Source organism: Prunus dulcis, chromosome 1 (genome assembly GCF_902201215.1).
Source record: "Prunus dulcis chromosome 1, ALMONDv2, whole genome shotgun sequence".
NCBI lineage: Eukaryota > Viridiplantae > Streptophyta > Magnoliopsida > Rosales > Rosaceae > Prunus > Prunus dulcis.
This window is the reverse complement of record NC_047650.1, coordinates 41,784,426-41,810,039: the sequence shown is the minus strand read 5'-3', so window position 1 is coordinate 41,810,039 and position 25,614 is coordinate 41,784,426. Positions and strand designations below refer to the sequence as shown.

At 36.1% G+C, this 25,614-nt stretch overlaps 3 protein-coding genes across 4 annotated transcripts; 1 reads left to right on the top strand and 2 right to left on the bottom strand.

The window, feature by feature from the left end:
* Positions 1–104: 104 nt before the first annotated feature.
* Positions 105–6,207, top strand: LOC117630544 (BRASSINOSTEROID INSENSITIVE 1-associated receptor kinase 1-like). Its single transcript, XM_034363253.1, has 11 exons — positions 105–636; positions 728–860; positions 1,035–1,106; positions 1,241–1,384; positions 2,878–2,949; positions 3,086–3,157; positions 3,241–3,320; positions 3,627–3,755; positions 3,844–4,185; positions 4,452–4,846; positions 5,551–6,207. The coding sequence occupies exons 1-11, from the start codon at positions 549–551 to the stop codon at positions 5,863–5,865; spliced, it is 1,842 nt and encodes a 613-aa protein (XP_034219144.1). The 5' UTR covers positions 105–548; the 3' UTR covers positions 5,866–6,207.
* Positions 6,208–8,412: 2,205 nt separating this feature from the next.
* On the bottom strand, positions 8,413–10,895 carry LOC117614504 (BRASSINOSTEROID INSENSITIVE 1-associated receptor kinase 1-like). Its single transcript, XM_034343341.1, has 3 exons — positions 10,052–10,895; positions 9,452–9,846; positions 8,413–9,129 (listed from the first exon to the last, which is right to left on the bottom strand). Exons 1-3 carry the CDS (start codon positions 10,476–10,478, stop codon positions 8,815–8,817), a joined length of 1,137 nt encoding a protein of 378 aa, XP_034199232.1. The 5' UTR covers positions 10,479–10,895; the 3' UTR covers positions 8,413–8,814.
* Positions 10,896–11,378: 483 nt separating this feature from the next.
* On the bottom strand, positions 11,379–17,303 carry LOC117615571 (protein RAE1-like). Of its 2 annotated transcripts, XM_034344671.1 has the most exons (12): positions 17,139–17,303; positions 16,931–17,052; positions 16,766–16,852; positions 16,349–16,426; positions 15,597–15,784; positions 15,109–15,250; positions 14,725–14,805; positions 14,075–14,203; positions 13,309–13,386; positions 13,102–13,173; positions 11,851–11,931; positions 11,379–11,761 (listed from the first exon to the last, which is right to left on the bottom strand). In XM_034344671.1, the coding sequence occupies exons 2-12, from the start codon at positions 16,997–16,999 to the stop codon at positions 11,711–11,713; spliced, it is 1,056 nt and encodes a 351-aa protein (XP_034200562.1). In that variant the 5' UTR covers positions 17,000–17,052; positions 17,139–17,303; the 3' UTR covers positions 11,379–11,710. The 2 variants fall into 2 exon arrangements, with proteins under 2 accessions (XP_034200562.1, XP_034200563.1); XM_034344672.1 differs by lacking the exon at positions 14,075–14,203.
* Between the last annotated feature and the right edge of the window lie 8,311 nt (positions 17,304–25,614).

Here is a 25,614-nt window from a genome sequence, read left to right as displayed (position 1 = left end):
TAAAATATAAATAAAAAAAGAAGAAGGAAATTTCTAACGTGGTGGGCTGCAACTTTGACTAAGAAGAAGAGCCATCCGCCGCTCCTGCCAAACCCAAACCCAAGCAAACCAACCCACCAGCTTTTACTTTACTTTTTTTTTTCCCTTCTTCCCCAAAACTAAACTAAAACTCTGTTTTCATTTCAAGCTCAAAGACAAAGTCCTCCATTGATATCTCTCTCTCTCTCTCTCTCTCTCTCTCTCTGTGTCTTTGTCTTTGTCTGCTCTCCAGCGTATGCTTTGCCAAACGAAATCTACAATTTCAATCTCACGCCCAAAGCAAAAGCAAAAGCAATAGCAAAAGCAAAAGCATCCGAATTTTCTAGACTTTGGGTCAACGACGTCAAACCCAGAGATGCTCCAGATTTTGATCGGTCAACGCCAGCTGCTTTTCCAATTATTAGACTTTGAATTAGAATCAGAATTAGGGATTCGTTTATGAAGAGGCTGAGGCTACTGAGCTGAGCTGAGCTGAGCTCCTGGAATTTGTGAGGGAAATAGACGCAGTGATGTCCACCACCTCGGGCTCTGCTTCTGTTTGGCTATTTCTGCTGTTTGGTTTCCTTCAACTCCTTAAGCTCTCTGGCAACGTTGAAGGTCTCTTCTTCGTGTGTTGTGTGTGTTTGGGTTGTGTTTGGTTATGGGAATTTGGATGAATGAATGACTGATTTGATTTCCTTGGAAACAGGTGACGCATTGAATGCGTTGAAGAGCAATTTAGTTGATCCTAACAATGTTCTCCAAAGTTGGGATCCCACTCTCGTCAACCCCTGTACATGGTTTCATGTCACTTGTAATAGCGAAAACAGCGTCACGCGAGTGTAAGCTGCTAAAACACTTCATTTCACTTGTTTCTTTCAGTACATTCATTCAATTCATTTCCTTCTGTTTATTAAGCAAACCCAGAAAAAGAGAAATACCCAAAAAGGAGGGGAAAAAAAAGAAAAAAGACTAATGATATGCTTTTCTTGTTTTTAACATTTGCGCTCATTCAGTGATCTTGGCAATGCCAATCTCTCTGGTCAATTGGTGTCACAACTTGGTTCTCTCTCCAACTTGCAGTACTTGTAAGTGTGTTTTTTAGTATACTTGTTTGTCCTTGTATTATCTAAAGTTCCATCAATATGCATCCAAATTGAAATTGGAATCTTACCTTAAAAAGTGAAAAACTGATCCATCGATTCACTACTTCCATTGACAGGGAACTTTATAGTAATAACATAACTGGAAACATTCCAGCAGAGCTTGGAACTTTGACAAACTTGGTCAGCTTGGATCTTTACTTGAACGGTTTACGTGGTACCATTCCCGACACACTTGGCAAGCTAGAAAAACTACGTTTCCTGTATGAATCCGCATCCTTTGTCTACGTTCTTTGTTTTTTCTTAACAAATTGTCTTCATTCTTTAGTTGGTGGATTCATTTATTTATGTTCTGATTGATTATGCTTTCCTCTGAATGCATCCCGTACAGTCTATTATGTGACTTGTCCACTAACAAATATGGTTTTCCTTTTGGATTTAGAGGATTTAGGTTGTGGTTTAAAGAAAATAAATATATCTTGTATTTGTTTGTTTTATTTGATATGCTAATTTAATGTTTTCAATTATTCCTTCAGTAACATTCATCCTTAGAGTGCATGATAGCATCTAGGTTGAACCCAAAAGATTTCTTAGGTTGACTATGATCTACCAATATTGTGCCACTATAGTTAAGGCATCTAGGTGGAGTTTAAACAAATTAGCATAAGGAAAATAATATACAACAGGTCAACAATACGCAAAAGGACAAAAAACATAAACAAATAAGTAATTGGAACCCTTAAGGCAAGATGCCTGGTATCAAGATTCTAAAGAAGGTAATAGTTCACTCGGTAAAGCTAATATGGATGTTATTGGAACTCTAAATGCCAGAAGCATTAAGCTAAAAGCAGTGGTGTAAATATTCTAAAGAATGTCCTAATAGGAAAGGAAGAAAATTATAAGTTCCCATAGCTTTTTGCCGTTCCGTTTTGTACCTTGATGATTATGAAATCCCAGGTTGCCAGTTAATCATGGCACATAATAGCTTGAAGAGGCCCTGTCATAAATTTCTTTAGCTCTTTTTGAGTGTTTTGTTTCTTAGTTCTCTATCCCCGGAAATGTTGATGCAGAAGAAGTCTTAAAATAATGCCATCAACTATCTAAAAGAGACTTCTTGTGCTAGTAATTGAGTTCATGAAGTTTTAGTCTGAAGGATGATGATAAGCTTATATTTAATAAGAGTATTCCAGTTTGTGTTTCTATCTGATCTCAATCTTTTATATTGCAAATAGTTGTATAACATTGAGTTTTAATTGGAGTATTATAATTTCCAATTTAGTTTTCGAGCCATCCTTGTGATCTCTCTTAGGTTATCATAAGAAAATTATCATGCTCTCTTTTTGGCTTCTCAACAACTTTCACTTTGCTGGGCATGCAGAAGTTCGGGAGATTTATTTATTTTCCTGAATACTGAGTATGTTAAAAGGAGAATCTATTGATTTCCCAGAAATGCTGTGCTTTAATCCTTGGTATCTCAAGCAGTAACAATTACTAGATTCATATTATCTAACCAGTGAAGGATCCTGCAGAATGTGTAGTCTGTTTCGACACTATGTGCACTCATGACTTGCACATTCTTCTAGTGTTTGAATGTGACAAGAAACATGTGAAGAAAAAAAAAAAAAAACCATAAAACTTCGTTTCAGTCTATTTATCATCTCCCCTTGGAAAAAATTGAATAGTGATGTGTTAGAAATACAATATATGTTGTCATTGGAATTATTGGGGATATAACGGTTTCTGTTCCATGAAATAGGCGTCTCAACAACAACACCTTGACGGGGGATATTCCCATGGCTTTGACTAAGATTCAATCGTTGCAAGTCCTGTGAGTTTTGTACCCTTCTCATCTCAATGAGAGAGAGAGAGAGAGAGAGAGAGAGAGAGAGAGAGAGAGAGAGAGTTACTAGTTTCTCTACCATCAGAGAATGCAAATAACAAAGTTTTTTTTACATGGAATGCAGGGATCTTTCAAGTAACAATCTGACTGGAGATATTCCGGTCAATGGTTCTTTTTCACTTTTTACTCCTATCAGGTTTGTAGAGGCTATTTTATTCCTTTTCTTTTGGAAGGCTTATGTAAATGATGTACTCACTGACATTATTCCTCATTTTGCAGTTACAAAAATAACCCTCTTCTGAAACCTCTTCCAGTCACTCCATCTCCTCCTGTTTCTCCAACCCCGCCAAGTTCTCCAGGTTTTACCAGTTATAGTATTCTTGTGATACGGACTCAAATTTTTTTTTTTTCAGAGAGCATGATGTTTGAATATTTTCCAGGAACTTTTTGGCTATCCCTTGTGTTTATCTATTTATTTTCATAATATGAGATGCTTGTTGCAATCACAGAGAGAGAGAGAGAGAGAGAGAGAGAGAGAGAGTTTTATAACATCTGACTTTGATAATTTTTCATTATATAACATCTAACGTTAATGAATTTTCATTTAGGTTCTAGCTCATGTCATGCAAATAAACTTTCTGCTTAACTCTGGTGATTCTTATTAGGTAACACTGCTACTGGGGCTATTGCTGGAGGGGTTGCTGCTGGTGCTGCTTTGCTGTTTGCTGCACCTGCAATTGCACTTGCTTGGTGGCGACGAAGAAAACCACAGGATCATTTCTTTGATGTACCTGGTTAGTCAATTATAAAAGAATAATTTAACTTGATCAGGATCATGTTGTATTATGGGATGCATGTTTCACTGATCTATGCACTTTGCAGCGGAGGAGGATCCAGAAGTTCATTTGGGACAGCTCAAAAGGTTTTCTTTGCGCGAGCTACAAGTTGCAACAGATACCTTTAGCAATAAAAATATTCTAGGTAGAGGTGGATTTGGTAAGGTTTATAAAGGACGTTTAGCTGATGGGACTCTGGTAGCTGTAAAAAGACTTAAAGAGGAGAGAACCCAAGGCGGGGAGCTACAGTTCCAAACAGAAGTTGAAATGATTAGCATGGCTGTCCACCGCAATCTGCTTCGTCTGCGTGGATTTTGCATGACACCAACAGAAAGGCTGCTTGTATATCCTTATATGGCTAATGGAAGTGTAGCATCATGTTTAAGAGGTAGTGTTTTAAATTCTTTGCTATGTTGATGAATCTATTTTTTTCTTGACATTTAAGAAATTATTTCGAATACATTGATTCAATAAATTTTTTTTTTTTTTTTTTCAGTTTTAAGTTACCTTTGTGATGTTGATCTTATTTCTTCTAATTTGAGGATACCAAGATCAACAAATTCTTTTTTATATTTTTCTTTGGGGAGGTATGGTGAGATCACACGACCTATTCTGTGATTCTGCTTTCATGATTATGTCTATGAATTATTGTAGATCGTCCAGAAGCACAGCCTCCACTTGATTGGGAAATAAGAAAACGCATATCATTGGGATCTGCAAGAGGCCTTGCTTATTTGCATGATCATTGTGATCCAAAAATTATTCACCGTGATGTCAAAGCTGCAAACATATTGTTAGATGAGGAATTCGAAGCAGTTGTTGGAGACTTTGGATTGGCTAAACTCATGGATTACAAAGATACGCATGTTACCACAGCTGTACGTGGCACAATTGGTCATATAGCACCAGAGTATCTCTCAACTGGAAAGTCGTCAGAGAAAACTGATGTTTTTGGATATGGAGTAATGCTTCTTGAACTTATCACTGGGCAGAGGGCTTTCGATCTTGCTCGGCTTGCAAATGATGATGATGTGATGTTGCTTGATTGGGTATGCATTTACGTTTTTCTATTTCCGTATGTAGCTAATTTATTATTCAATGCAGATTAGATAGTTCCCTGTGAAAGTTTCTATAATTGTTTTGGGTAGTTCCCTGAAAATAATTAAAAGATAGTAATAGTTATTTAGACAGCTGGTCAGTTCCTGTTGGATTCATGTAGAAAATGTAGAACAGACTTGTCCTTTTGGCTCAAATGTAGAAAACAGTTACGATGATGGACGGAAGAAGAAAAAATTATATTTACTTTAGGTGTAGGCCGAAAAAGCTTAGAAAATCAGTTCAATTTGATTAGCTTTTACTAATTGGAAGTACATTTTAGCTGCAATTATTTATTTAGCTTTATTTACAACATTTAAGTTTTATCTATTAGAGATTAATTATAATGTTATTTTAGCACTTATATTGTTATTAATATAATTTGTATAATCACTAATATATATATATATTACTATTATTTGTTGTTATTGTTATAATTTTTGTTCTTGTTGGTTGGCCTTACTGTGATTGTTTGAAAGTGACAACTACTTTGGTTCATTATATTAGGTTATCATACGAAACTACTTTGGTCCATTACACGCTTTCATGTTTAAACATTATGGGCACATCTGTGCTGTCCCTGGTACCATATTTCTCTTGTCAACTTGTGGAACTACCTAACTTTTATTTTTTAAAAATAAAATAAAATAAAATTTAGGTCAAAGGATTGTTGAAAGATCGGAGATTGGAAGCTCTTGTTGATGCTGATCTAAATGGTAACTATAACGACGGCGAAGTGGAGCAGCTGATCCAAGTAGCTCTACTCTGCACGCAAGGCTCCCCAGGGGAAAGGCCCAAGATGTCAGAGGTTGTCAGAATGCTTGAAGGGGATGGTTTGGCGGAAAGATGGGAGGAGTGGCAGAAAGAGGAGATGTTCCGCCAAGACCTCAACCCTATTCAACATCCAAGTGCGAATTGGATCATGGACTCTAGTTCTCAAATTCCACCCGATGAGTTGTCCGGTCCCAGGTGATACGCTTCTTCATTCCGTCCTCTGTATACATGTAAGAAGCCTTCAGGAATTGACAAGGCCCATTTTGTATTTCAGCAATACCACATTTGTGTATATGTCTGTCTTTTCTCCTCTTATTTGCTTTTGTTTTCCATTTTATTCTTCTCTAATGTCTTGTTTATATCACACAATGGAGCTGGTGCTGCTGTAATTTTTATAGGGTTGTTAACTGGCATTATGAAATTATGGTGCTGGCAACACGGCAGGAACTAGGAAGGGCCATAAAAGCACCCATTCCTTATAATTTTTATGTACCCGGAAATTAGTCAAGATTGTCGAATAAATAAATCTTTATTTCCTGCATCGCAGAAAGATTTTGTATTAAAATTAAGGTGTTTCATTACCATACATATTATCGTGTCGTCATTCCTTTCTGGTTCATTTCTTACTTGTGGCCAAGCTATGGTCTATGATTCGAATGTAAATGAAAAAAATCCTTCAGCAATGCAAAATTCATGCAGGGTGAATGAAGAAACAATGTGTGCTATTCGTAGAAGTGTATTGTTTTTTCTTTTCTTTCTTATCTTTTTGGGTTGTGGAGGGAGGGCTTAAATAGGTGTCTGGGTACTCATGAATCATGATCTATGATGTGTGTTATAACTTATAATGGCAATGGGTATAATCGAGGGTGGGTATTCTATTCCCATCTCTATCCCCGTTAAGCATTTCACCTTCGTCTTCATACCTGCAATATTCAAATTGGAGATTGCTTACTCCTGCCTTCCTTGGGGACTTGCCTTATTACACAATCAAGAGGACATGAGGATTCGAACCTAACACATCTTGTATGCAAGTTAAGGCCTTTTTTTACTAGATTAGAACCCGTTGGGATGTCAGTTGGAAGATTTATAAACAATGAAACTAGGGCAAGATTCATATAAATTACATAAATATATTAATTTAATATTATGCAATACAAAATTTGGTGGGCACAATCACTTTAATAATATATTTATATGAAAAATAAATTATATTTATGTATTCTATATGGGGGCGAGTTTGAGTTAGGGATTAGAATATAATCCCCGTCCTTCTCCAAACATCATATCTAAAAAATTCTCCAAACTCATCCCCATATCTGTTTTTTATCATTCATACCCGGCCCATTTAAGGTCAAAGCTTTACGAAGACCCTTGGGAATAGGAAATTGTCATCCATTAATTTGGCTATAACTTCATAATTACAAGATTGGACATTGGGGATTGGCGAGAACTAGCTTTCATAATTGGAGAGATACTTTTTCAATAGGAAAAAGAGAGAGAATGTCAGGTCAGAGAGAGGTGTTAACAGAAGTTGTGAGGTAAAGTAAGGCTTGTTCCCATTTTTTTATTAAAAAAATGAAAACCAAAGATAGAGTGTTCGACTTTCAAAGAATATCAACACTAACCAAAGATGCAAATAGTGTTGAAATTTTTTTATTTTATATTTTATATTTTTTTGGGTCAATACGACACCGCTTTACTACTAAGATATTGTCCGATTTGAATTTGGAATTGGTTTTGCTAGAAAGGTATGCCCACACATATATTGCACTTCACATTTTCCTTCCTGAGCAATGTGGCGCTCACTGATCTTACCCTTCTTGTCTTGCATCCTTTCTTCTTGCTCCTTGATCAATTTTAGCATTAAAAAATTGAATCCCACGTATGCCACATCATCACTTAAAATTTACATAGGGTTGTGAAAATTGAAAGTGTCCACAAACATACCTTAAGGGTACAATTGCAAGGCACCAAATGATTTTAACTCCAAGTCAAATTTTCAATATCATGTCCTTTTGAGTCATTATACAATCACCAAAACAACTCCCCCTCCACAACGACAACCAAACAAGAAAAAAAACACATACACACTACACTTCTAGGAATGTAGAAGAACCAAAGCACACATTGTTTTTTCATCCACTATGCATCAACAATGCATTTGGCTGAGATAATTTTTATTTATAAAGAAACCAACCTTCATACCCAAATTAAACGAAGCCAGAATCAACCCTATAAACAAATATACTATTCCAAATATATATATATATATATATATATCAACCCCAAAAAAAAAAATTCAGCCCCTATAGTGACAATACATTGAATCCAATCATTCTCATAAGTCATACCCAACAAACCCCACCAAAAAAAAAAAAAAAAAAAAATCAATCTACAAGGGATCAAAAGTATAAATAATAGGGAGATTCACTATTATACCCAATATAGGGGTCCAAATTATAAAAATACCCCATATAAAATGGAGTTTAGAAACACACCCAAAACCCAATTACAATAAATTACAAAACTACCATCAATTTCTTAAAACAAGCGTGTAGAGTTTATTTATAATATTAGTGCTAAGAATGCGTACACGAACATTACTTCACAAGATTACAATTGTAATACTACATGAATATTCTCATCAAAAGCACATTATACCATAAACACATAAATTCTTATTATCAAAAGAAGAAAGGAAAAAAAAAAAAACAAAACTACGAATTTGAATCATAGACTATAAAAGGAATGTTTGAACCAAATAAGAATGATGACATAAACAACACTATAAAAATTACAGCAGCATCAGCTCCATTGTGTGATATAAACAAGGTATTAGAGAGGAATAAAGAAAGCAAATGAGAGAAGAGAAAAGACAAACATATATCAAATTTCTGAAAGACATACTAGCAATCCACAAATAGCAACATTGATATTGTATCAAACTAAACCACCCTTGTAGGTATAGAGTTTGATCACAAAAAGTCTCCGTGCTATTAGTAGTGGACTCATTCATTATATGTTATATTTTATTTAATCCAATATCCTATGTGTTACTTTATATTCTTCAAAACCAATTTCACAAAGGTGATATCTGCTGAACACAAACTTGTCTGCATAGATACAGAGGACGGAAGCAAGAAGTGCATCACCTGGGACCGGACAACACATCGGGTGGAATTTGAGAACTAGAGTCCATGATCCAATTCGTACTTGCATGTTGAATTGGGTTGAAGTCTTGGTCGAACATCTCCTCTTTCTGCCAGGCCTCCCATCTTTCAGCCAAACCATCACCTCCAAGCATTTGGACAACCTCAGACATCTTGAGCCGTTTCCCTGGGGAGCCTTGTATGCAGAGTAGAGCTACTTGGATCAGCTGCTCCACCTCGTCGTCAATATAGTAACCCTTTAGATCAGGATCAACAAATGCTTCCAATCTCCGATCTTTCAATAGTCCTTTGACCTGAATTTTATTTTATTTATAATAATAATAAAAATGTTAGGATGTTTCGTAAGTTGAAACGAAAAAACGAGATGGTACCAACCAATTAGTAAAAGCTAGTTAAATTGAACTTATTTTCTACGCTTGTTCTGCCAACACCTACAAGTGTTTTCTACATGAATCTATTCGGAACTTGTCAGCTGTTTAAACAAGTATTACTATTTTTTAAATATTTCCACAAGGAAAACAAGATAACGGAAATTTTCACAGGGAACTACGTGATCAGATCTGCAAGGTGTACTAAATTAGCTACATGCAGAAACAGAAAAACGTAAACGCATACCCAATCAAATAACAAGACATCGTCATTATTTGCAAGCAGAGCAAGATGAAAAGCCGTCTTCCCAGTGACAAGTTCAAGAAGCATGACTCCATATCCAAAAACATCAGTTTTCTCTGATGACTTTCCAGTTGAGAGATACTCTGGCGCTATATGACCCATTGTGCCACGTACAGCTGTGGTAACGTGTGTATCCTTGTAATCCATGAGTTTGGCCAATCCAAAGTCTCCAACAACTGCTTCGAATTCCTCATCTAACAATATGTTTGCAGCTTTCACGTCACGGTGAATAATTTTCGGATCACAGTGATCGTGTAAATAAGCAAGGCCTCTTGCAGATCCCAATGCGATGCGTTTTCTTTTTTCCCAATCAAGTGGAGGCTGTGCTTCTGTACGATCTACATTAATGTATAGACATAATCATGAAAGCAGAATTACAGAATAGGTCATGTGATCTCACCATAACTCCCCAAACCCAAAAACTTGTTCATCTTGGTATCCTCAAATTAGACGGAAATAAGATCAACATCAAGAATTCGAAATAATTTGTTAATGTCATGAAAACATAAAATGATCCACGTAGCAAAGAATTTAAAAGACTACCTCTTAAACATGATGCTACACTTCCATTAGCCATATAAGGATATACAAGCAGCCTTTCTGTTTGTGTCATGCAAAATCCGCGCAGACGAAGCAGATTGCGGTGGACAGCCATGGTAATCAGTTCAACTTCTGTTTGGAACTGTAGCTCCTCACCTTGTGTTTTCTCCGCTTTGAGTCTTTTTACAGCCACCAGAGTCCCATCAGCTAAACGTCCTTTATAAACCGTACCAAATCCACCTCTACCTAGAATATTTTTATGGCTAAAGGTATCTGTTGCGACTTGTAGCTCATGCAAAGAATACCTTCTGAGCTGTCGGAAATTGACTTCTCGATCCTCGTCCGCTGCAGGCCTTCTGATCTGTGTGAAATCGACTTCTGGATCCTCGTCCGCTGCACAGTTTATACATAAGTAAAACATGCACCCCATGTGTTAGTATGTGGAAGTTGCGGCTGGGTTGGACTCGACTCGAGCTATTGAAGGTGCCACTGGGTCTCCGGATTTGTTACTGTTGAAACTCGCGGATGGAGCTTTGAGGCCGAGCCCAAAGAAGGAGAGATGTGCGGCTCATCTACCTCTCGGAACCGATGCTGAACCACCGACGTATCGGTTTACCGAACGAACAGTTCGGTTTCCGAGGGAGACAGGCAGCGAGCGGAGAGTTTCCGAACTGTTCTCTCGTTCTTTTCTCCCAAGCAGGCCCGAAGTAACGGCGCAAAAGCAGAGAGAGAGAGAGAGCGGGACAGGGAGAAGAGGAGATGAAGTCTTGCATTGTTGGAAGTTTCTTGTGCTTTCCTCTTCTTTGCCCAAGACTTCATCTACAAATTTGGTCAACAAGTATCATAAATTTAGTAATAAAAGTGAAAATAAAAATTAAAAAATAAAATTGAAATGATTATCAAACCCTCCTAAACTTTTTATTTATGCTATATAGTTAAATTGTTTGAAATGAAATATTAACAATGTTCAGAGGTTATGTTGCGTGTACGTCCAAAATTGATGGATTATGAAGCGGCGTTGTTTGATCTTCAGATATGGACACAAAAGTTATGAACTAATGAATTTGCAATACTTTGCCAATGGTTTTTAATTAAAACCATTACATAATTTTTTTAAAATTTATATTTAGGAAAAAAAAAAAATATTTTTTTTAAAATTTTTTTTAATTCATAGTACTTAAATTTTAGTTTATAATAATTTAGTTTTTATATATAATGATTTTGCTAATTTTGACCCTACACTAGCAATTCAACTAAAGGAACCTAACGGTTGTAACTTGTAGTAGTAGAGGTAAATGTCTACGTTAGAACCTGTAAGGTCGCATTAGAATAAGCACAAACATCAGAGGACTGAAATTTAGCCAAAACTTTTTAAGGTTTTGAATTCTCGGAACAAAAGAACAAGATCCAGTCAGATCATTTTAGCTCCAGAAAAGGAATATTTGCAGCACAACCTAGTCTAAGAACAAACTGATAGGAGCAGCTTCACGAGGAATGGAAACTCAAAAAAGGACTAGAGGAACCTTCCTGCGTCTGACCAAAAAAATAAAAAAAATTCCTGTCTAAACGTCTGTCAGAGGGGCTAGCCTTGCTCATACGTTGGTAACTAACAACTTCCATATACAGAAATAGCTCATAACAGACATGGCGGGTCGACCAGCTTCACCTTTTTCCACCAGTGTTAACTCGTGGTTTGCTTTTAACCTCGGCTTCCTGAAAACAAAGAAATATATAAACGTCCAGTCTTGAGTATTTTCAGGCCATCATGAACAAAATTGTTGAAATGTATTGTCTGAATATACCTGTGGCAAATGGAAGAAAATGTAGTTCTTTGCGGTAGCTGGATTATGATTTTCTGCACCCTTGCTCCAATCATAGCAAACCTGCAAACACAAGTTCGGAAAAGATCTTCAATATAATATTTAAATCAGTCATGATCTCTTGGACTACAGAGTCTAAGAGATTTGTAGTCACTCACCGTTAGATGTAAATTCAACGGTTCACTTATTCTTGCACTCCTTTTAAGAAATTTTTTTGAACCATTGGATTAATATCCAACGGTGGGTGACCACAATCTCTTGGACTCCTGTGGTCCAAGAGATCGGGACTGATATTTAAATTATGAGAAGAAAATATGTGGAGAGTTCGTTTGAGTCTTGTGCAATCAGTTTTCAAGTCATATTGGCTTGTACAGAAAGGATAACCAAGGTGTAATGTCAGGCATTTAATTACTCTAAGAGATTGTAACATAGACCACCATTAGTCGCTTGTGTACACAAAGAAACATCATTGTACAATGGCACACGACAAGAGAAAAAAGAAACAATAGTTAAAGGCGAGCAAGCGTACAGAGCTAAGGTTTATTGGAGCTACAAATTGAGATTACAGAAAGGTTGATCATCATTGCAGTAACTAATATAAAAATACATCCACAAAAAGCATTGCCTGAAATTTTGGCACAACGACAATCTAAATATTCAAGGATGGTTTACTACAAAGTCATAACACAGTTGTGGCCATAATAGCGTACAGTTGAATGACCTCTCCTCATAAAGGTTTAGCTGGCCATACTCCGTTTCCCAAAATGTAATCTAACATAACTACTTCTACCACTTTAAACCAGTTGAAGAACATGAATTGTATACATGTATACAACTACCAGTCATTTCCGACCCCAGATTTGAAATAGGAAACCCAGAAAAGTTAGGATGGTATTTCCCTTTTTCTAAATTTACATTACACAATGACTCAGTCACATGAATCAATAATATTAATAGTCGAGAATGATCTTAAGGAGAGCATGATACTAATTTAGTGGAAATTTAAGCATAAGTGTATAAGAGAACACTCAGAATATTCCTATAGATCAATGAAGTCATGATGCAAGGTGGTATGTGTGAGTGTGTTGTGAAAACACTGCTATAGATTAGTCTGCCTTGGTATGTGTTAGGGCTGTGAATTTATGTGCGTAGGTGGTGTGTGTGAGTACAGAGAGAGAGAGAGAGGGAGAGAGTCTTCATATTGGTTGTGCAATCATGAAGAAAGAGAATTACCGCATATGCAAATATGGAACCATCATTGTTGAACGTACTGCAAGGTATAGGTTGATTGCACCTTGACATTGCCTGAAAAATAAGAAAAAAGTTGTATTAGGCACCTTTATAACATAGGATCAGCCATAGACCGAACATATAAACAAGAGAATTGGAGAAGCACATAATACAAAGACAAAAGAAACAGAAAATAGATGTGGGAGAAACCTTTAGTCTCTGTTTGCTATCCTTATCCCAAAAATTGAAAGAACCATCAGAACCAGCAGTAGTAAATGTGTGATGCACCTGAAACAAGGGACACAAATAAGCTTTAAAATTACAAATAATCGTAACAGAACATGAAAACACGGATTTATCCAAAAAAAATTTGAACAACCCTAACAAGAACCATAATGAAATGGCAATGAATGCTGGAAAAAAAGTTTGGACTGATCATAGAAAATATCATAATTAGGCATTCCCAGTCATAATTCTGAAGTAAAACCAAGAACTGATCCAAATGCACTTAAAGTTACCTCATATAATAGAACAAAATCAACTGAAATATATTTAAAGGAAACTTTAAAATTCGTGCATATGCCAATAAATCCACTGATATAAAAAATCTGAAACCTGAACAATAGATAGTATAAAATTGGACACCTTCACGATAGATAGAATAATATACAAGTCCTGTAATCTTAAGGTGAGGGCTGTACCAATGATACTAATACCATACTTCTACAAAAAACATCATAGTCTATTAATGACAAGGTTGAAAACAATCCCTGCGATTTTTTCTTAACCAGGATACTGAAACATGAGAACACTAAATTAACGAAGAGGTTTCATAAGTTTAAGGTAATCCACCAGAAGAAATACAAACACTAATTATTAAGCCTCTCAATGTGTGTGTATATATGTATATATATATATATATATATATATATATATATGAAAAAGGAAAGAGACAAAGGAATAATACAAATCATACTGGATGGAAGTTCAGAGAGTTGACTGAGTATATCTCACTGCCCTCTCTATGGCACTTAAAGGTAAAGTTTTTATTTTGTTGTTGTTCATCCAGATGATGTACGCCAACCCTCCCTTCAATAGAGCCAACCTGGTTACATCATAATTAGTTAACTATTCAGAGAAGATAATAGTTATGAAGCAAAGACTGAATATGCATGATCTTGCATCATGTTCAACAATCACATAAGTCAAGAAAAAGAAAGTACAGCGGCAAACGGAAGAACTGATGACAAAAAGGCATATCAACTATGAACAAACATTTGTTTAAATTTCTCCTCTCTTTTTTCTTTCTTAATCTCATTTTGCGAAATTAAATAATCTCTATGTCAAAGTCCAAGATTTTTAAATAAACTGGTCACCGCTCATATTCTTCATATTCTTTATATCCCCTAGATAACCAAGGTTTCGCTTGTGTCTCCAGAAATTATCACATTAATCAATTGAATATAAACAACAAAGCACACCATGAATTCATGTTCAGTGGAAATAATTATGCAAGAATACCATATTTTAGTTTGTCACTCTAAGCAAGCTATTTGAAAAAGAGGAGAACTATATTTTCAGAGAGAACCCAAACAGAAAACTACAAGCACAAGAGAAAATACTTACCAAGAATCCTTGCTGATCAGGAAATGCAGCAACACACCTTGTTTGATACTTTAGGGGCGAAACAATTCTCTTGAATTCAGTCTGTTCGTGATTGGAAATTATTAAATGTAGATGCAAAACAGAGAACGTTCATGGAGATGATCAAATCACACAAATAATAAATCCCAGCACCAATGCAATTTATTGTGGAAAAGTGATTTACTGGAATTAAAAACTAAAAAAACTAGAGAGAAAAAAAAAAAGCCTATATAAATGTTAATTCTGGAAACTAGGGAGTGAACAAAGTTACTACATAAGTTAGTCTGATTTACTTTTTAATGTGTTTTTGTTGCATGAAATTTATAAAATAAATGTTAACTGATAATCCCTAAAAATAAAATTTACCTGTGGGTTCTGCAAGTTAAAAACAACCAGATTTCTGTCTGCAGTGCCAACAACCATTAGGGGGTATCGCACTGATAGAGCATAACAGCGCTCAGGTAGTTGTTGGGTATGCACTGGATTTGGCTGCCTCACATCCCAATACCTAAAGATAGGCAGAAAAGATCGTACATAAAAACAGAAAACTTGGTATGAAGGCAAGATGACAAAGCCTTAGCAGTTTATGAAATAAGTTAAGGTCGCAAAACAACACAACACATCAACAGCTAGAAGAAACTTAGTTCTCAGATGAATAAGAACATTTGTAACAAAGAAGAAAATATATGAGCAAAAAGGGTGCCAGACTGGCAAGAGCAAAGCACAACATTCTCAGCAGCACTACCTCCCATAACCTTAAATGAATTATTTTAGAAAGAATACCACACAAATTTCTGGTGCATAAATTTCAGATAGCTCAAAATACATAAGAACAAAGGCTATGTTTTACTTACTTCAAAGTCTTGTCCCAGCTTCCTGTGACTAAGAGGCTCATCTCAGGGATCCAAGCAATCTCTGTAATGGGTGCATCATGCATGGCAACAGTTACTGGCTGGCCACCCAAAGGCCACATCTTAACTTGCTTGTCGCAACCTCCAGAGAACACAGTCGTTCCATCCTCTTTCCAAGTTGAGCACAAAACCTATATAGATGGATTATATTATAATGTGTATACTAAGTCATGAATCATATTATAAACTTCTGACCAGCTTACAAGAAAGAAAGAAAGAAAAAGTTGCAAGATTTATCACAGAATTTCCTCAAAGGACACACATTGATCCCATGTAGTCTCAAATTAAATGCACATGTTCTTTCATTACCCAAAAAGGACTCTCTATCATTTTCAATAATATTGCATAAAAATACTAGTAAATTTACTCGTTTTGAAATCAGCACCATATAACAATTGCACATGCAATTTTCCTTGACGTCTTCATTGGAAACCTATGATCTTGCAAACAGTTCTCACACCTACCATAATTAATATAATTATTCTGTTCTTCTACAAGTAAAGGCAGTGCGATCTAGAATTTAAATTCTGAACAGGTATTTCTAACTCGAACCATCGCTGTGATAGAAGTTATAATTGACTTGTGGTAAGCCAGCATGTGTATGTATCCATTATTATACAAGAGGGCACAAAATCAAGCTTGAGAATCGAAAACAAAGCAAGTTGGCCTAAACAATGTGCAATCAGATATGTTACCGGATGGTCATGGGATATCGCTGCCTTGGGCTGACTGGCAAGATTTGTTCCGCTCTGGTGTATCTCCCAGCATCGCACCTAAACAAGGGAACACCGCCAATCATTACTAAATCCTAACAAATTTGGTTGGGAATGAAAGAAAACGGAAAATAAAAGAAATTATAAATGCCCCATGTTTATCTTATTTCAGTTAACATGAATTACATAAGCAGATTGTACCCAAAAAAATCTATGTTAACCTCATAGCATATTGCCTTATATTCTGGGTTGTCCATAAACCACAAGTTCAATAAGATGGTCGCAGAAATTCAATCAAAATCTCTACAAACAAATTTCTTAGCAAACAAACAGAACCTAAGGTTTTATAACTGATAAAAAACCAAAAAATAAAACGAAGAAAAGAAAAAGAACATGAACCTGGTTGTCCCAAGAGGTGGCGACCAGAATGTTGCTCTTGGGACTGAAACTTAGGCTTGATATGGAGTCGTTTGGAGGTTGCGCGACCTAAAAATCACACAAAATCAAACTAAATTAACTCAGAAAATAAATACATGACAGCAAAGAAAAATCGATCGAATTTACCTCAAAGGACTTGTTTGGATTTGGATTTGAATTTGCATTTGCATTTGCAGCAGCCATGAAATTCGACATTGAAGTTGCACTCAAGTGACAATGGGTTGTTGTCTAGTTTCAAATTTCAAAAGCTAAAGATAAAGAAAACAGTTAGCATTCAATCATACAAGTAAAATCCGGGAGAGAGAGAGAGAGAGAGAGAGAGAGAGAGAGTTACCTGAGCAGAGCAAAAGGAAGGACGAGAAACTCAAGAAAAAGCAGGAGGAGCTGATTTGATTGGTTGAAGAAAACGGAGAGGAGCAAATAAATATAGGAGGGGGATGCGTGAGTTTGCTCTTCCCCGTCGTAGGTCTCACGCAGAGTTGCTCATTTCCCGCTCGTAGGTCTCACGCACAATAAGATTAAGGTGGTAATAAGGAACCATAACCTGCTTGTTTTGTTTGTAATTATTTTTACTTTTTAATAAAAATAGACTTAACACAATAGCTTCGGATTGAAATGGATTTGGAAACGTCATTTCTTTTGCAATGAGGAGAAACGCTGACATGAAATAGGGATAACACTATTTTGATATACCAGTCAATCACATTATGCCACACGTGATAATTTTTCTATGTGGTAGTCTGTAATTCATCAGGATAGCAAAACAATGTTATCCTCGTTTCATACAAGTTTTTATGCCATAAAAGAGTATATGATATGATGCATATAAATTATTTTATAACACAGACAAGCACTTGAATAAAAAAAAATAGATTTTTATGAGTAGATTATAACTCTTCCAAGTTGTTTCTCAAAATATAAAATAATTACTTATTGTTCTATATTGTTGATCAAATATTTAATTACTTAATATAATTTATTTCTTTCCTATTTAATCCATTTAATGTTATTGCTTATTTTATTATTCATTATAAGTACTTACATTACTAAATTCTCCTTCAAATTGTTGCTTAATTACTTAAATCTCTATAATCATTTTCTTTATTTCCTATTTAATTCTTCTTTGGATAACTTTATTTATGTTCTTAGTTAATTTTCAATCTTCACTATTATTTTTTAAGCATGGTAAAGTGCTTAATTTTCATGACAAATCAAGTTGGTTTACATCTTTAATTATTTTTCAATTTTTGATAAATTATAAATATAAGAACATGTACCATGTCATGATGTCCAGTGAATAACGTGAAATAAAGTTACTCGTGCATCTTACCATGCAACTTATAAAGTGTAAAATATTGTAGTAAAAATGATAAATAAATTACTAGAGGGTGTTTAATTTTCTTTCATTAATTACTCTAGATTTTTTAGGTCATAGAGTTTGTCAGCTCGCAATATAATCAACTTAAATCACTCAAACATGCTATGCAATGCATTTCCTTCCAATCTTTTGTGTTAAAATAATAGATGATTGACTAAATAAACTTTTTAAAAAGTTTCATTAAAAATTTCCATGTATTTATCACAATAGCAAAAAGACAAGTTTGCCCTCGCATATTTTAATAGGGGAAAAATTGACTTTTTGATCAAGAAATAATTTGGAAATTCCGTTTGCGCCATTGCGTAGAGCACGGCGAAACGAGTCCGTAAACACGGAGTAGACAAGAATCGGAGTTGTGACAAAGAAAATACGATCAAAATACCGCAAATGGCAAAATGGTAATTTGATCAAAAAGTCAGATTTTTATCCTTTCCTCCCCTTCTCTCTCCTCATTTCTCTCTCCTCTCCCTCTCTCCTCCCGATTTCGCCCCAGCCCACGACCCCCGCGCCTTCCCGACGTCGCACCGGCCACCACACTTGGAGCCGATCTCCGAGACCGGTGCCAAACGAACCACCACTCGACCGCCGTCATTTCTTGACCAGCCGCCGCCCTTGCCGTGGCCGGACCTCGCCGGAAAACGCCATTGTTGCCGGATTTCCAGTTCAAACTTCCAGCTCGTTTTTCTCCTTCAATTCTCCACCAAATCGATTGAGTAAGGTATGGTTTCTCAGCTATTTTTCGTGTTCTAGCTGATGGATGTATGGGTTTCGATCGATTTCAGCTCTAAAACGATCAATTTTCGACTTGAAATTTGGCCGAAACTTCGGCCGCCGTGATCTACTGTTTCTGGTCACTTTTTGGGGTATGTCCAAGAACAAAAGTGACTCCAAATGGGGTGTTTTACCTAGGATAGGAGTTTGGAGTCTTGGTTCCTAGATTTTTCGACCACCCGAAATCGCTTAGGACACCCAAATCTGCCCGCGCGTGTGGCGGCACGTGGGTAAGGGTGGTGGAGTAACTCTGGGCAGTTTTGAGATCCTCGTGTCGTCGTGAGCGCGTAGGATTTTGCGGATCTCGATTCGAAGTCCGTTTGAGCCCCAAAAGGATTTTCCATATCGCGCGATCCTTGGGTGCAGTGTCATCTAATTGTCGGATCGCACTGAATTTTGGATATGTCGGTCTACATGATTCCAGGATCGTGTAGGATTCGACGGATTGCGAATCGGAGTCCCGGATACTCCGAAATCCCGAACCCTGGGGCTAGGGTTTGGATTTTAAGCGATAACGCGATTTCGGCTAATCCGACCGTCCGTTTCGGACCGAATTCGCGGAACATGGTTCCTTCTCTATGAGGAACCTTTAGAGAAGCCCAGATTGGCCATCGGAGACCGTGGACCCACGGGGTCCCAGATCAGCCGGTCTAGTGGTTTATCGCTTAGTTAAGCATCGGATCTTCCAAAACTGATCTAAGTGTCTGAAAGGCTAATGTGGGCATATGAATAACTTGAAATGAGTGCACGTATTTCTAGGAGCCGGGGCAGGGTGTTTAATTTAAATTCTTTTTATTCAGCAGTTTATTAATTTATTATTCATGGATAATCAGGCACCAGAGGTCCAGTTGACCTACAGGAGGGACCTTCGAAAGGTCCAGCTAGCTCGGACCAACTGTGAGTGGACTTTCTTTCATAAAGGATTTTATATAAATAAGTTATATAAATGATTACATAGATGAGTTTACGTAAATGATTTTATATTGATTTTATATAAACGAATTTTTATAAATAAGTTTTTATAAGAAAATTTCATTATTTGATCTTGAATAAGTATTCTTGCATGTCTTAGAGCATGTTTTATACTGTTAAACATTTTGAGTTATATATATTATTGAGGTTATATTAGCAGCAGACCATGAGCTTTACATAACGAAATAGCAGCAGCATAGAGATTACAATTAATTTATCAGATTTCAGAGGGTTATCAGATTTTCTAATTAGACCACCTTGTACCCATTTATTTTTGGTGATTACCCAGAGTTGGACCGATGTCTACGGACATCCAGTCCGATTTTAGTTACGTCAGTGCACTTGACTTTGCCTCACGAGTTACGGGGACGCTCGGACCGTGAGTGCCAGGATTTGCGGCTCGGCAGACTTGGTGTCCCGAGACCTGCCAGAATTGCGGCTCGGCTGACTCTGTGTCCCCGAGACCTGCCAGGATTGCGGATCAGGCTGACTACGGTCCCCTGTATCTTGCCAGAGCGGCTCGAGTCGACTTGGTGTCATCGAGACCCGCCGGCGGATCAGGCTGATCATAGTCCCCTGATTTCGCCAGTTTGCGGCTTGGGTAGACTGCGTGTCGCCCGAGACCTGCCAGGGGAATTGACGGATTTTCAGGGGTACACTTAGGTGGTAGTTTTAAAGTAATTTGAGCACTTTTATGCAGCTATTGACTTCAATCATCTTATATCAGTTTTCTCAGAATACGTGCATGTTTTATCTCTTCATATAATTATTCAGCTTTACGAATCTACATGCATATTGTTATATATAGATATCTTTAGAGGAATACTTTATATTAAACCCAGGTAAACTTTAGCTTTACTTATCAAGTTATTTTTACTATGGGGGTTATTATGATTATAAACTGTTTTCAAAATCTTATGTTTGGTCCACTCACATTTTCAACCTGTTTTTCGCCCCCAGGCCGTAGAAGTACGCAGGATCCACCACCGGCCATTCATAGCTTCCGCGCCACCAAGTAAGGTAGAGTTTTGTAGAAAAGCCCTTGAAACCCTATAAACTATAGAAAATGCTCTGATATCTAGTTTTAGTGGAAAACTGGAGCTGGTGAATACTTAGTTATTCTATTCTGGCAGTTGGTGTAGATTTATTGATTGTTGGACAGGTGAAAAAATTTGGGTTTGGTCAAAATACAGGGGAGACACTGCCGAATTTTCGGCAGAAGTCTATGGGAAATTTTAAAAGAATTTTGAAACGAGAAGGGTAAGAAGGTCTTTTGTGCCCGACATTCGCCAGGTGTTGGACACGCACAGGATTTGGCTCGAATTTCAAAGCGGAAATTGGGTCGGGTCCTGTCATTTTTTCGATGCCTTTTTGTGATTTTTAATTAATTTTTTCAATGAAGTTTTAAAAAAGAACAAACAAAAAAAAGTAATATAAATGACATATGGTGTTGTCATATAAGGACACCCATCATAGACACTGACGGCACGGGTTTCAGCAGTTGCCACTTGTCATTCTCTTCAAATTATTATTATTTTCTTAGGATTTAACTTCCAAAATTCATAATAAATAAATATAAAATATGAAAAAATACACAGAAATTTCCTAGGAACTCATGGTGATATTATCTTAGCTATAAAAGTCTAAAAATCTAATTGTGACTTATACAAGTGCAAAGTGATAACAAAAACTCAACTTTGTTTCTGAACAAACCAAAATACTTGTTAATATTTTATAACCACACATTATCCGTTTCTTCTATCCAATGATTATCATGAATGCAAATATGTGAAATTATAATTTTAAGCATCCATAGTTGATGGCTATGTCCTAAAGACCGCATAGCTCTTTCCAACAGGGAGCACTTTCGTAAGCTTGAGTAGCCTTGAGCATTTTTCGAACCATTCCGGGATGAAGCTTGTTTCTAGTAAGGTGCAAGAGTTCTTAGAAGAAAGAGATATTGAAAATATAAGGATTTTTGCACTGTGCAGAGTTGTTTCAGAGGGAGTTGGTTGAAGGCGATGGAGAGTTTTCACTGAAACTGTCATAAAAGCAGAAGCAAGTTTTTTTAAGGGATATGATTTCCCCGCTCCCCTTTTCTCCACTTACACTCCATTTTGCTTTTTAATACTTTTTAAACAATTTTGTTCTTTCTCTTTCCAATTCTACCCTTCCCCTACATTAATTTCTTTTTATTTCACCTTTATATTAGTTCTTTTTCTTTATACTTAATTTTCCAACTTGCACTCCATTTTCAGTATTTTTTTTCCTTTAATCGAGTAAGAAATTAAGTTTTTTTCCCCTTTAATGCTAAAAATGGAGTGTAAGTTGGAAAATTAAGTATAAAGAAAAAGAAATAATATAAAAGTGAAGTAAAAAATAAATTAATGTAGGGTAATGATAGAATAGGAAAAGAGAAAGAACAAAATTGATTAAAAAGTATTAAAAAGCAAAAATGAGTGTAAGTGAAGGGCCATTTTGGCATTGCTGTGCTGTGAAAATAATCACTGTCAGATTTGCTGTGAGAGGAATCAGCTGTGAGATAAAGCAGTTTGGCGTTTGGTAAAATTTTTGTTAAAAATGTTGTTGGTATTGATTTTATGCATAATCAGAAAATAATTGCCACATAATCATTAAACCCAGTGCCTCTTCGAAACTGATTCCTGAATAATCAGAAAATGAAAGCATCTCATTAACTGCTTTCCTTTATAGCTTTCTCTCACAGCAATTTTTAACAATAAGTGATTTTCTCACAGTTTACCAAACGGGTTAGACTTCTTAAAATTTTAAAAAAATCACTTATTACCCCAAATAAGCAATGCCAAACGGGCACGAAGAAAAGGAAAGTGGGGAAATCAGCTTTTTATTTTTTTATTTTTTTATTTTTTTATTTTATAACTGAGACTTTAATCAGAGAGAATTGGTAAATCAAATTTTGCCTTTGAAACAAGCCCATTGAATTTAGGGAGGAATGTTAGGGCCAAAAATGGAAATAAGACCATTAAGGGATTTTTAAAATCTAGGATGAGCTTTGGGCCACATGTTATACTAAAAAGATAATTGGGTTTAAAAGAAAGGCCCAAGATCGTAATGTCTTTCTGTTATCCAGGGTTTAAAGGGGCTTTACTCGGGTAAAGACACTAGGCCCAAAATAAAAGCTTTAAAGTTTACTTCAACAACTGGGAAGAAATCAGGCGGCAAAAGAAAGATAGAACAACCACATTAATTGTGATTTTCGAGGCCATATTGAAGCATTTCTCACCATCAACGGAAGGATCAAGGCACTCAAGTTTACCAGCTCTACTGGCAAAAGAAGGATTGACAACAGACTCAACCATCTCTTCACCAGGTGTGCAGATTCAAACACCAAGGAGGCTATATAGCATAATGGCAAAACACATGGATACAACTTTTTGCTCAAAAAAAGATTTCAACTCGATCAACCTTTGATCTCGTTGAACTTAATTACTTTTCCTCCGTATTAAGAATTTCAATAAAAGTTAGAATTACACCATCCAAACACACCATAAAATTAGGATTAAAAGACCAGAATTTGTACGCATATAATTGATGCTACTTTCTATAGTTGGCGCTACTTTCTTATGTATGATAGTCACCTTTTGAAAGATTAGGGGCTCAAAATCAAATTGAAAGTGTAGAAGGCAAAGCATAACAATGTCTATCATTTTGGTCCATTGCTTTAAAAAAACCTAAAAAAGAATATAGCATTTTAGCTCACCACTTTAATTCAAGGTGTACTATTACCATCCTTCTTAACACTTGACACATGTCCATGAGTATAACCATGGCTCCATAAATACAAAGCAAAGAGTTAATTATGGTTAGGCCTATGAAAACTGTTAAGTGTGATAAAGACACACCTTGAGTTAAAGTGGTGAGCAAAAATATTTCCGAAAAAGAATATTATGTTTTGTGGAATTCTTTTTTGTAGTTGGCGCTACTTTCTTTAATCTAAGCTAGGTCCTTTCCTCACAACAACATTTCTTCCAATGCCCATTAGATATCATTACTTTTTTTTTTCTTTTTTCTTTTTTTGGTTTGGACCTGGTCGGAAGATTTCATTACTTTTATTTTATTTACTTCAATCCTTTCATACCAGCCAGACAAATTCATTTTAATAAAAGGTATTTTCTTTGAATTCCGCAGCTCAAGGTTGACGCTAAATCCTAAATTATAAGATATTTTGTGGAAAAAATCTAGTTTATATCCAAAATATAGTTGGGTTCACTTTAATAGAGAATGCAGAGTAGAGTAGTCTTGAAGTGTTGTGGTCAATTTTAGACATTTGTGGCATCCGTGCATGATTAGTTGGTTTACAATTTCCTGGAACATATGCTCTGAAATTTCAATGGCATTAAGTATGTGTGGGATATATTATACTCTATTTCATTATATGGATCTTCTTATTGATATCTGTTTGATGAAAGGACCTGAAAGTAGAATTGACTTAGACACTCGGCAGATTAGTCCTCGGATAATTTCTTTTTATATTTTGATACAAGCGATACTAGGAAAGAGGGAATCGAACCTTAGACATCAAGTGCAGATGACCTAAAAGCACCTTCCCAGTTAGTCCTCAGATTACTTCTCTAGTTTAAGCTTGAATATTGTCTCAACATTAACTTTGTATCCAAATGTCCTCGACTTTTTAACTCTTAACTGCAAAGTAATCTTCCTTTTTTGTTCTTTTTTTTTTGTTTTGTTTTGTTTTGTTTTGTTCTGTGAGTCGTAATAAAAGTTTTTGAAGGTCCAAAGTGCATGGAATCCAGTGGTTGGAGTGCTCTCATTGATCAACGGGAACCTGTATGGTGGTATAATCCAAAAAGAAGACAACATGTATGCTCTTATTAATAAAAGTTTGAATACGTGTTCATGTTTTCTTCTTTGCATTTTCTTCCCCTCTTACATAAAAAGACAACCCAACTTAAAAGGTTTCCTTTGCATCAAGGAAAGAACCTCAATGCACTTTCCATGCATTACCCAAGTCAATATGGTCATTGGAGAAAATATTGAAAAAGGAAATTAGGTGGTGTGGAAAATAGAGGAGTGGTAATACTTAAAAATTGACAAATGACATACATGTTCTGGTTCAACAACTATTATCAACAAAATAAATGTTGGATGTGGAAATGTGGTGTGAACCATTTGATCTTAAATGTTATCAGAAAAAATAGTGTGATACGGGATATCACTGTTTTGCTATCCCCTGTCAATCACGGTATGCTAAGTGGAAAAATTATCACATGTGACATACTGTGATTGGGTGAGGATAGCACTGTTTGTGGAAATATGGTGTGAACCATTTGATCTTACATGTTATCAGAATAACTTGTGAGAAACGGGATTGGCCAGGGATTGTCACTTGGCATACCATGTTTGGCCGGGAATAACAAAACAATGTTATCCCCATTCCACACAAGTATTTCTCCACATGTCATTGCTTATGAGGGGACTGTCTACTGCAGAATTTATGCAGTGGTCACCTCGTCGACATAAAATATGGATCAAGCTTGAGCTTGACATATTCCTTAATTTATTATGGACAAAGTTTGATAGACTATGTTATGTGTCCTATATATGGACTGGTAACAATCTTGCTACAAATTGTCTCAAATCACAAAAAGAATCGGATACAAGTTTTTCACCGGAGCAATAATCCAAACCGAAA